We start from the raw sequence: 10,496 nt of genomic DNA on the forward strand, positions 1-10,496 counted from the left end.
ATCGTGTAGCACTTCAAAACATTTATCTTTGTTCAGATTTTTAACCAACAGTGTCCGGATTTAACTCATTAGGGTGCATGTGAATTTTGCCCTCTTCCTTCCAAATTAGTAGCAACCAGCTTTAGAGCTTGTTTTGTGACACTACATAAGACCATTCATCATGTATTTATTCATTCCTATGAGTGGCATTTATTCCAGCGTTTAAGAATTATTTGGAATTTAAGTCAGCAGAAGGTCACAGTTTTGCTCTTCATTCATTTGCTCTTCCTATGCATCTGCAGACTCCTGTATGTGGGTTTCAGTTCATTAAGCTGTAAGATCCGAAATCCAGAGTCTCCAGATCACAGCGGTGTATCGGACACGGCTGGACATGGCATTTGTGGTCTGTATTCCTCCAGCCTGCCATTCGTTATGACACTGATAATGAACATTCGATTGTGTCTTTCTAAGCTGATTTTATCTGCGTGAGCAACAGGCAGGAAAATGGGCACAGCTGCCAGGGACAGCTCCAGAGGGAGGAATTTTACAGGAACACCACGGGCCAGTAATAGAATTTTGTGAGCCTTGATGTAGCACCCAGCTGCTGCACTCAGCAGCTTCCAAAGCCTGTCCTTTGGTGTGGTCTCCCCCTTCCGCAAAGCTCCAGGTGCCCCCGGTCCGAGCTGGCACGTTCAGAGGCCACTCCTCCTCCTCCCTCGGGTATTTAACCCAGCACTGGATGCCTGAGTCCGTGGGATTCCCACTTCTCCTGTGCCGGGCATCCCGAGCTGCTCCTGCACAGACGCCCGGACGGGACAGACGGGCCAAGGGAGTCGCTGTAAGTGAGGAACCGCTTTCAATTTGCGCTCTGGTTCTGGCAAGGGGCAAAGCCTGGTGTCGCAGCCTCCTTGCTGGCTTTTTTACCCAGCTTTACACCCTATTTGTGCTCTTAGATAATCAAGCAGTGTGTTTAACAACTTTCTTTTCAAGGTGATGCCAGCAATGTATTACCAGCTGTGATTAGTTTGGGGCTTTTTTAAAGGAGGCCACTTGAAACTAAGATGATTTTGTTGCATTGGAAGGGAAAAGGAGCAGGAATTTACAGGTTAAACCTACCAGGAAAAGTGCAGCTCCTGTCTGGCTCGGCCTGAAGGCTGCTGCTTCTTTTCCTTTATTTTCCCCAGTGGGTGATGCAGCTGCTCTGGCAACAGCCAAGAGCAGCAGCCACTTTGTCTAAAAAGTGGTTGTAGAATAAAGTCAGTGTTGGTTGATCCATAGCTCAGATCTCCTCTGTCCTTTCACAACGATCAAAATATTCCCATTTGGAAGCATTTTTTAACAGCAGCACCAACAAAATCAGCTTTGAAATTTAACCTGGAAAGAATCTTCTGTGGAGGTTTAAGTTATTTCTCCCATTAGGTGAAAAACACAGGGAAAAGAAGTGAGGGAAAGTACTGAGCTGTAATGCCAAGAGTTTTCATGGGAGTGCAAGATTGGGGAGATTTCCTAAAAGCTGATGAGGTAAGATAAATAATCCAGTGCTTTCTGAGCATCAGTCAGCAGCAGGTGATGCCACGTGTAGTATATTTTTCCCTACACACTCTCATAAATGGTAAGTTTTCTTGGGCATTTTAAATTTGTTTTTTAAAGTTTCTGGTGTCATAACGGTGCCCTGAATCTTGTTTGACACTTGGACAACAAATACAATTAAAAATATTGCTGCTGCTTCCTCTCCCCCCCTTTCCCTGGGGAAGAACCCACAGGGAGAGAACCACCAGTGGGTAAATCCCCTTTTTTAGGTTTGTCACATCCTTTTTGCTGCAGTGGGGACTTCACCAGAGCCTTTCTTTAGTATTTGTTCTGGCTGAGCTCTGCAGTGACTGTTTTCAGCTGGAGACTTTGGAATCGTGGACCTACAGGAAAAGGTGCAGAAAATCCAGGACAAACTGATCTCACCCAGTGATGAGGAAAGGTTTAACTGCTTGCCTTTCACCTCCAGCAGGAAGGTTCCTTTAGAACAGCAGGAATCTCTGCTCCAATGGATAAAGGTCTTCACTTCACGATCTGTGTGGTTACAGCTGTGCTGCTCCTGAGGGAATCAAGCCAGGCAGGTGAGGAAAATGATCCCGAAGTGTTGGCTGCACCCAAATCTGGTTTTGTTCTTCAGAACATTGTTCAGTTTTTACCTGCCAGTGCTTGCAGGATTTTATCTTAATCTCAGAATTTGCTTTCAAATGGGTTATTAAGAGATTCCCCAGGGCTCACCTTGTGACTGGCTTTGTGAGTGCTGCTACCAAGTGGCTTTGCTGCTCCAGTTGAAAACCAGATGACAGAGACAGGGGAGATGAAAAAGGGTGGGTTTAGGTGTGGTTATTGTGGTTAAAGCTGCACTTCTTTATGTTCCCTTGAGCTGCAGCAAGATGTGCTGAGGATGGGGGAGAAAACTGAGGTGAGGTGGCCAGTCCTGACCAGTGCCAGGAGCCTTTTCCCCAGGAGTTCAGCAGGAGCAAAGAAGGGCAAGCTCAGAGTAGCAGGAGCAAAGGAAAAGCTGATTTTTGCAGCCACAGTCGCTTCCTGCAGCCACCAACCTACAGGGAAGGGAGGGATGAGCCCTTCCCCTTGTCCTGTGCTCCTGCAGCCTCTCAGGAGGATTCCCAGGACGGGGCCTCGCTGCTGGGAAGTGTCACTGCCCTGAGCTGGGGTTGGTGCTGCAGCCCCATCGCCCCTGGGCCTTTCAGGAGGGCTCACAAAGGGGCTTTGAGCTGGGAGCTGGAGCCCTCAGAAAGCTCTGCTGGCTTCCAAGGAACCCCACAGGCCCTCAGAAAGGGGCCTCCAGATCCTGCTGCTGGCTTTAAAGGGTTTCTGAAGGGAGACAAGAGAACTCCTTTGTGAAGGTTTCCAGCCCCCACGGAGAACTGTGGTGGAGAGGGAAAAAACAGGTTTTGTTTTACAATAATGTGGAGTTCAGCACAAGGCCAGAAGATGCAGCACCAAAGAAGGAATAATAAATACATAATGAATGAATATGCTGTTATATTTAGTGAAAAACTCACAGCTTTTGCTTGAAAGAGTGAAAACACCCTGCATTTTTTGGTTAACCTTGAGGGATTTTTGGCTTTTGCACTGTGAATTCTCTGATTCCAAGGAGCAGTGCTAAGCAGATTCTAGAAAAAGTATTCTGGGAAATTAATGAGCCATATATTGACAAAATTGTGGTTTTAATTCTGCATCTCAGATAGAGAACCTGTCAGCAGTAGGGGGGAAAGGAAGAGTAAGGAAAAACAGTGTCTGGGAAGTGGGTGGTGAGGAACTTTAGGCTGTTCAGGGGGCTTCTCCTCAGGGGAAAATGGGGCTTGGCAGGGATGGGGACAAATCTTGGCTGTGTGAGGAAGCAGCAGAGCTGGTGCTGCCCCTCCTCAGGGATCGATTGGCTGTGCAGGACCCATCCCTCGGAGGGTGAGTGACATTAAGTGACATCACTGAATGACATTAGAACCTCCTGCAGCCCCACTCCTGTCTCTGCCTCTCTTTGTGCTCCGGGGGAGGAAACAAAGGGAGTTTGGGAGTTGAGGGTGATCGTTCTGATTATTTCAGTGCACTGTGAAATGAGGGCATGAAATGCCACTTTTGAGGAGCTGTAAATACAAGCCCCACACAAATCTGATTTTTTTGTTGTATTTTTCCAGGAGCTGGGAGGAATGATGATGCTGTGAGTAAGGTATGTTTGAGTTCATTAGTGCATGAAGGCATAGGGCAGATGATCTTACATTTTAAATTCAGAACCAGTGGTCAGAGTGCAATGATTTTAATCTGTGGAGAGTTATTCTTTTAAGTACACTGTTCATGGCTGACTGGGTTTTTGCTCGTTTGTTTGTTTGTTTTTGTGGGTTTTTTTAACTGAATTTTTTGTCCAGAGCTCAAAATTCAGTCGTGCCCCAGGGAAGAATCTGCCAGTAGCCCTCTCTTACGGCTGGTAGAGTTGGGGAACTTGTGATCACAGCTTCCAAGACAAAGCTCATCCCTCAAACCCTTCCATTGCACAGAGAGAATTAAACTAAGATCATTTGGCTCCTGGAAGGACTGGAGCTTCTTTGGCAGATCTTGCACTGGATAAATATATTTATATATTCACACACACATGTACACATCCTCTCTCGCTATCTAGAAAATTCACCCTGTAATTTTACAATAAGCAGATACGTTTAAGACCAACAAACCTCATAGAATTTGACCTTTCACTGGCAAAAGCTTAAATTGCCCTGAAGTGGCTCTGATGAGGAATCCTCTCGAGCTGGGTGACTCTGAGAAATTGGAGGATGTATCTTTAATTCACAGAAGTGAATCCGCGTTTTCCTCTCCTCCTCCTCTCAGGTTTCCAACTGTTCTGTGTCTCCTGGAATTGCTCTCTAATGAGACCTTAATTGGCTGCTAATTCTTTTGTCTGCAGCACGAATTGGTCTCTTGGGAAGGCTGTGCGCGCCATCTGAGGAACTGCAGCAGCGTTTGAAGCGATTTTTGTTTGCACCAGGCAATAAAGTGAAAGGCTGTGATTCATTAATTAGTTAGGAAACAGCAGCAGTCACTGCAGCTCACGGGACAGGTTTAGGGCTGGTTTAACACAGGCACACCCCCTGCACCTTCCAGGTAAGGCCCAGCCTGGTGGGGCCACGCCTGGGACTTTGAAATCCAACTGTTCCTTCATTTTCTGCTTTGCAGGGCACAGACTCACGGGGAGCAGCCGAGGGTCTTCCAACCCTGACTGTCACAACGATCTTGGTAAGGCCGTGACAGCGGCAGGGCACAGCTGGAGCTGCTCTTTGCCTTTCATATCCCACCCATTTATGTGCAGGTGGTGTTTTGGACTGGCTTTGACAGTGATGGCCCCGTTCCTCACAGTGTTTTGGGGCTGGCTCAGGGGTGGAGAGGTGCCAGCTGTGGGCAGTGGGAGGATTTGGGAGCTGTGGCTGGGGGCACAGGGCTGTGTCAGGGCTCTGGGGAGGCAGCCAGGCCTCTCTGCTGAGCTACACCTGAGGGGCTCAGCTCCCTGAGTGTTGTTTCTGTCCTGACTTGGGAACAATGTAAAGGTCACAAGGGACAAAACCAGGCTATAAAATCCCCCAAATGCATCACCAGGTGCCCCAGACAAGCAGGACTTTCAGGAGAAGCTGCAGCAGTGAATTTCCTGAACCTGATGTTGGGCCCTGCCCAGCCTGTGATGGGCCAAATGAGAAGTATTTGGCTTTTAGGCTGAGAAGAGGTTTTCACTCATTCCCGTGGTGTCTGCGGGATGCAGCTGCCCTGGTGGTGGCTCATGACTCCAGGGAATATCTTCCCAGTCTGGAAGTGTTATCCCTGCATTAACATGGAGAGGAGTAACGGGGAGGGTTTGCCAAGGCCGGGTTTAACTCCCCTGGGTGTCAGTGCCCTGTGGGAGGCTGCAGCTGTGCCCGTGTCCCTCTGCCACAGGAGGATCCGTACGTGATGGTGCGGGGAGCGGAGCTGGAGGGATACTGCATGGACCTGCTGGGAGCCCTGGCGGGAATGCTGCGCTTCCAGTACCGGGTGAGGGTGGTGGGGGACGGCCAGTACGGAGCCGTGGCTGCCGGCGGCAACTGGACCGGGATGATCGGGGAAATCCTCCGACGGGTAACTCCCAGTTTGTGTTCCTGACCAACTCTGCAGGGACAGGACAGCAGGAGCAGCTCTTGGGCTTCCTTAGGATTTGCTCAGGGACTGAGGAACTCAGGGTTCTCCTGCCTGGAGTGTAGAACTGATGAGCAGCAAGACTTGGAGTTGGGTTTGGCCTACAGAGATGGAAATAAGGCACAAGGAGACAGCGGCCACAGCAGGAAATCCCTGTTACAGCCAGGCACTCCCAGGGCAGCACTTGTCTGTCTCCGTGTTTCTCTGTAGCTTCTGAGACTGTGCAGACACCTTGGCAAAATTTACCCTGAGCTTAACCTCTGGGTGAGACTCATTTCATTCAGAATGGCCATGCCCAGGCTCCTCAAGAGCTGCTCAAATGCACATTTCACCCCATCAGGTGCATTCCCTGGGGCTGATGTTCTGCCGTTTGTGGGGAACACTTCAGTTAAAGCTCTTTGCCCCTCTGAGCTCAGTCTGTGCTCAGCTCTCAGCCAGACTCAGACAGGAGCAGCCTTTTGTTCTGGGTGAGCAAACCCAGCCCGGCTCCTGCTGCAGAAGGAAACCAGAAGCCCCAGATACCAACCAGCACCTCACTGTGAAGGATTCCATTGGGTGGAATTCCATTCCAATGATTTCCATAGGAAACCTGTCCTATTCCTTGGGGCTCACATCCCAAAGCTGTTGACTTGGGGAAGTGATGCCATTTCAACACCTGCCCACTCAGCCAGGGAAGCACCTGCTTGAGGGACAGAAATGTTCCCTGGGCTGGGTGGTTGATTGGTTTTCATCTCCTTGGCAGGAAGCTGACATTGCAGTGGCTCCACTGACCGTCACCTCAGCCAGGGAAGAGGTGGTGTCCTTCACCACGCCCTTCCTGCAGACTGGGATTGGGATCCTGCTCCGGAAGGACACGGCCTCCCAGGACGTGTCTTTCTTCCACTTCCTGTCTCCTTTCAGCAAGGAGACCTGGACAGCCCTTTTATTTGCTTATCTGCTCACCTGCTTCTGCCTCTTTCTTGTTGCCAGGTACAAATGCATTTGTTTCACAGATTGTGTTCAAGTCAGTGGATTTCTCACCTATGAAGAGATTAGAAAGTCCCAGGGAGCATTTTGCTTTGAGGAACCCTCTGTACAGGTCCAGTACAAGGGCTAAGAAAGCTTAAGTCCTGTCAGGTTCAGCCAGCATTATGAGTGGGATCTCCCCATGAGGAACACCAGAGCTCTTGATGAGGATTATTTTTATTTTTTCCCTCTGAATGTCTGGTTTTATCCTGTCATTTTCCCACAGACTGAGCCCCTGTGAATGGAATGAGCCAAAGAATGAAGAGAACCACTTTACCTTCCTGAACAGCCTCTGGTTTGGAGCAGGAGCACTCGCCCTGCAAGGTGAGCTGGGAGGATGCACCAGAGCAGTGCCAGCAGGGTTTTTAAACTGCTGGTACACCCAGCTTCTTCTGTGACTTCTGTGATGTGCTCTTGGGGGAAAAGGTGTCTCAGTAGGGACACTTGGAGCACTAAACCAGTGTGGGGAGGTGTGATTACAGACCTGCTGGGGTTGTACATGTGATTGCCTCCAGCTGGGAAATGTTTTCTGCTGTAACCACTGCTCTGGGCAATGGCCAGCTGACCAGGCCTGGCTGCTTTGAACAGAGGAGTTGTTTGTGTAGCTTTGGGCTGCTGCTGCTGCTCCAGCCCTGCACTGCGGCGTTGGTGCCACTCACCAGCACAGCGGGGCTCTCCAGGCTCAGGCTCTGCTGCAGGGCAGGGTCTGCAGTTTGCCTTTATTTAAAGGCAAGTCTCTCACTCAGGCTGGTGGATCTGCAGTTCTTGGTGTGTCTCTGGCCACACATCCCCTCCCCTGTGGTTTACTGTGATTTATTGTTTCCCCGTGGTGCAGGTGCCACCCCCCGGCCCCAGGCGCTCTCGGTGCGGGTCATCGCCGTGGTCTGGTGGCTCTTCACCCTGGCCCTGCTGGCCGCCTACATCGCCAACTTCACGGCCCTGCTGAGCTCTGGCAGCGAGCAGCTCCCCATCCAGACCTTTGAGGACCTGGTCAAGCAGAGGAATCTGGAGTTTGGGACACTGGAGGGCTCCTCAACTTTCTACTACTTCAAGGTGCAGAGAATCTTGTGGTGCCCACACACAGGGGCTGTAGAACTGCTGAGCTGGGGCTGAGTCACCCAGCTCAGGCCTTGTAACCCCTACAGCGCCCTCATCATTGTTCACTCTCTCAGTTTTCCTATAATACTTCAAATAATATGGTTATTGTTCTGGTCACCCCTTCCTCCACCTCTTCTCACAGGAAGGCAGGCACAGAACTCTATTTTTATTCTGTATTCTTTAAAAATCTCTGTACTCTTCAGGGGCTGCCCTTGTGTACCTTGAGCAGCAGGTGCCATCTATGACACTTGTACCCCTATGTGATGCCTGTCCCCCGTGTTGGGGACAATCTGTGCTTGCAGGGGTTCACCCATGGTTTAAGTGCTCTTCTCCGAATGTTTTACAACCCTTGCACATACAGGCAAATTTTTATTTTTTTAGTGTTGTCTCACACATGAGTTTGACACTTGGGATTTTTGGGCTGCAGAACTCCAAGAACCCCATCCACCAGATGATCTATGAGTACATGGAGAAGAGGCGGGAGCACGTTCTGGTCAAGACCTACCAGGAGGCCGTGCAGCGCGTGATGGACTCCAACTACGCCTTCATCGGCGAGTCCATCTCGCAGGACCTGGCGGCCGCCCGCCACTGCAACCTCATCAGGGCCCCCGAGGTCATCGGCGCCCGGGGCTTCGGCATCGCCACCACCCAGGGTGAGTCCTTGTGCTCCTCTTCTGTCCCACTCCTTCCTGGGATGGCAGGGGCTGCAGGAGCAGGGACAGAGCAACGGGCCAGAGCCAGCACTGCTGTTGAGGGTGACCAGACTGAAAAAGCTGCAGGGTCCCTGTTCTGTGGGGAATTATCACTGGTACTTACTGGCTCTCACTTTGAACTCTAATCCACAAATATTCCATCTCCCAGGGGTGTCCCTGGCCCCAGGAATGCAGATCCCATAAGGCAATGAGCAGGGGACAGTTCGCTCATGTCCTTCCCTAAGCACCCTCGCTCTGCCCTTATCCCACAGGTGTTACCCCCTCTGTGGGCAGGACAGGGGCGCTGTTAGCCAGGAAAAGCCCTTGGCAGGGACTGTTGTGTTCAGTGACACCCGACCCCACACCCATTAACAATGTGCAACCAAACCATGGCTCCTCTCTCTCCCTCTCCCGCTGCCCAGCATCCCCCTGGACCAAGCCTCTGTCCATCGCCGTCCTCAAGCTGCGCGAGTCGGGCGACCTGGATTACCTGCGGAACAAGTGGTGGGAGAGCAGCTGCCTGCGGCAGAGCCGGGACCGCTGGGGGCCCCTGGAGCCGCCGGCGCTGGGGGGGCTCTTCCTCACCCTGGGCATCGGCCTCGCCCTCGGCATCCTCGCGGCCCTGGCCGAGCTCTCCAGCAGCAGCCGCCGCGTGGCTGCACACGCCAAGGTGGGCCCCGGCTCCTGCCCTGCCTCCCCGTGTCCCTCCTTCCACCAACGTGGGCCCCAGCTCCTGCCCTGCCTCCCCGTGTCCCTCCTTCCACCAACGTGGGCCCTGTTCTGGCTCCAGGTCCTGTCCTGCCTCCCCGTGTCCCTCCCGCACCAGCCAGGCCCCACCATTTCCACCCTGACCTTGGTTTTCCTAAGGAAAGCTGTGCAGTGGGGCAGGGCTGAGGGGAAGCTGTGCAGTTACTCCTTAAAGCAGCAAACTTTCACAGCTTGGGCTTGTAGCCTGGACAGCAGAAAATGGGTTTGTAGCCTGAACAGCAGAAATACAATAAAATAAAGCCCTAGCACCCAGCCACCCCCCCCCCCAAAAAAAAAAAAAAATTAAATAACATTCTCTGTAATCCCAAGGCAGCCAAACTGCATTCCACTAGTCTGGGTGTTAGAGAGGACAGTGAATGATCCATAACGAGTTTATTCTCAGTGGTGGCTGTTCTTCAGTCATTAGACAAGGGAAAGACACAATGAAACTGCACCAGTGCCCACCTGTGCTGTGCCCCTTGGCGCTCCTGTTCTCCAGCCCTCCCAAGGCTGTGCACATGGAAAAGGGGGATCCACAGAACAACCCACCCCCAGCTTTCTCTCCCCCTTTCTCTTGCAGAAATCTTGCTGCTCTGTTTTCACAGAAGAAATCTGCACTCGTCTACGCATTAAAGGAACCGCCAGACAAAACCAGGAGACGTCAGGGAAAGCAAATGCTTAAGGAGTCTTTGCTGCAGGAATGGGCCTGGGTTAGGGTTGTACCACATCCTAGGAGCTGCATCAGTGTAGGAAGATGTTTTTCTACTAGGCTAGAGTGTTAGTTTGCTAATTACACACACACAGAGCACTTCTGGAGTGGTGGTGGAGCTGCAGACACAAGGAAATGAAGTGGCTTGGAAGAATTTAAATTGATAAGGGGTGAAGTGGAACTGTGGCAAATTGATAAACTGGAGCTGAGCTGGCCAGGATGATGGATCTGTGTTTAGAAGTTCACCCTGTAAGTCCATGAAGGCCTGTAGGAGGAAGTGACTGGGGACAGGTTTATGTGAAGCCTCTGCTACTAATTGCTGTGTGAGGAACAGGTGTGGAACATTAAAGCTCTTGTCTGTTTGTGGTAATCAGGAACAACAGCTTAAGCATTGCAGCTATAAATAGCCTCATCCTGCCCTGCCTGAGCAGGAGGTGCTGGTCCCTGGGAAGGTAAATCCTGAGTCAGAACTGACAGTGCTGCTGTTTTACCCCAAACAGGCCCTCCCTGCCCCCCAAACCTGAGAAAGGGAGCCCCTGCCACCAAGGAACCACTGGAGCTAA

General features: G+C 51.3%; 1 protein-coding gene across 1 annotated transcript; it reads left to right on the plus strand.

Annotated features, from left to right (window-relative positions):
• Positions 1–1,984: 1,984 nt before the first annotated feature.
• Positions 1,985–9,906, plus strand: LOC309581175 (putative glutamate receptor; the record flags this gene model as incomplete). Its single annotated transcript, XM_082295627.1, has 10 exons — positions 1,985–2,090; positions 3,666–3,697; positions 4,696–4,755; positions 5,446–5,625; positions 6,425–6,651; positions 6,914–7,011; positions 7,523–7,740; positions 8,213–8,438; positions 8,900–9,147; positions 9,805–9,906. The coding sequence occupies exons 1-10, from the start codon at positions 2,018–2,020 to the stop codon at positions 9,904–9,906; spliced, it is 1,464 nt and encodes a 487-aa protein (XP_082151753.1). The 5' UTR covers positions 1,985–2,017.
• Positions 9,907–10,496: the final 590 nt, after the last annotated feature.

Source organism: Coloeus monedula (genome assembly GCF_965178545.1).
Source record: "Coloeus monedula genome assembly, chromosome: 22".
NCBI classification, from domain to species: domain Eukaryota; kingdom Metazoa; phylum Chordata; class Aves; order Passeriformes; family Corvidae; genus Coloeus; species Coloeus monedula.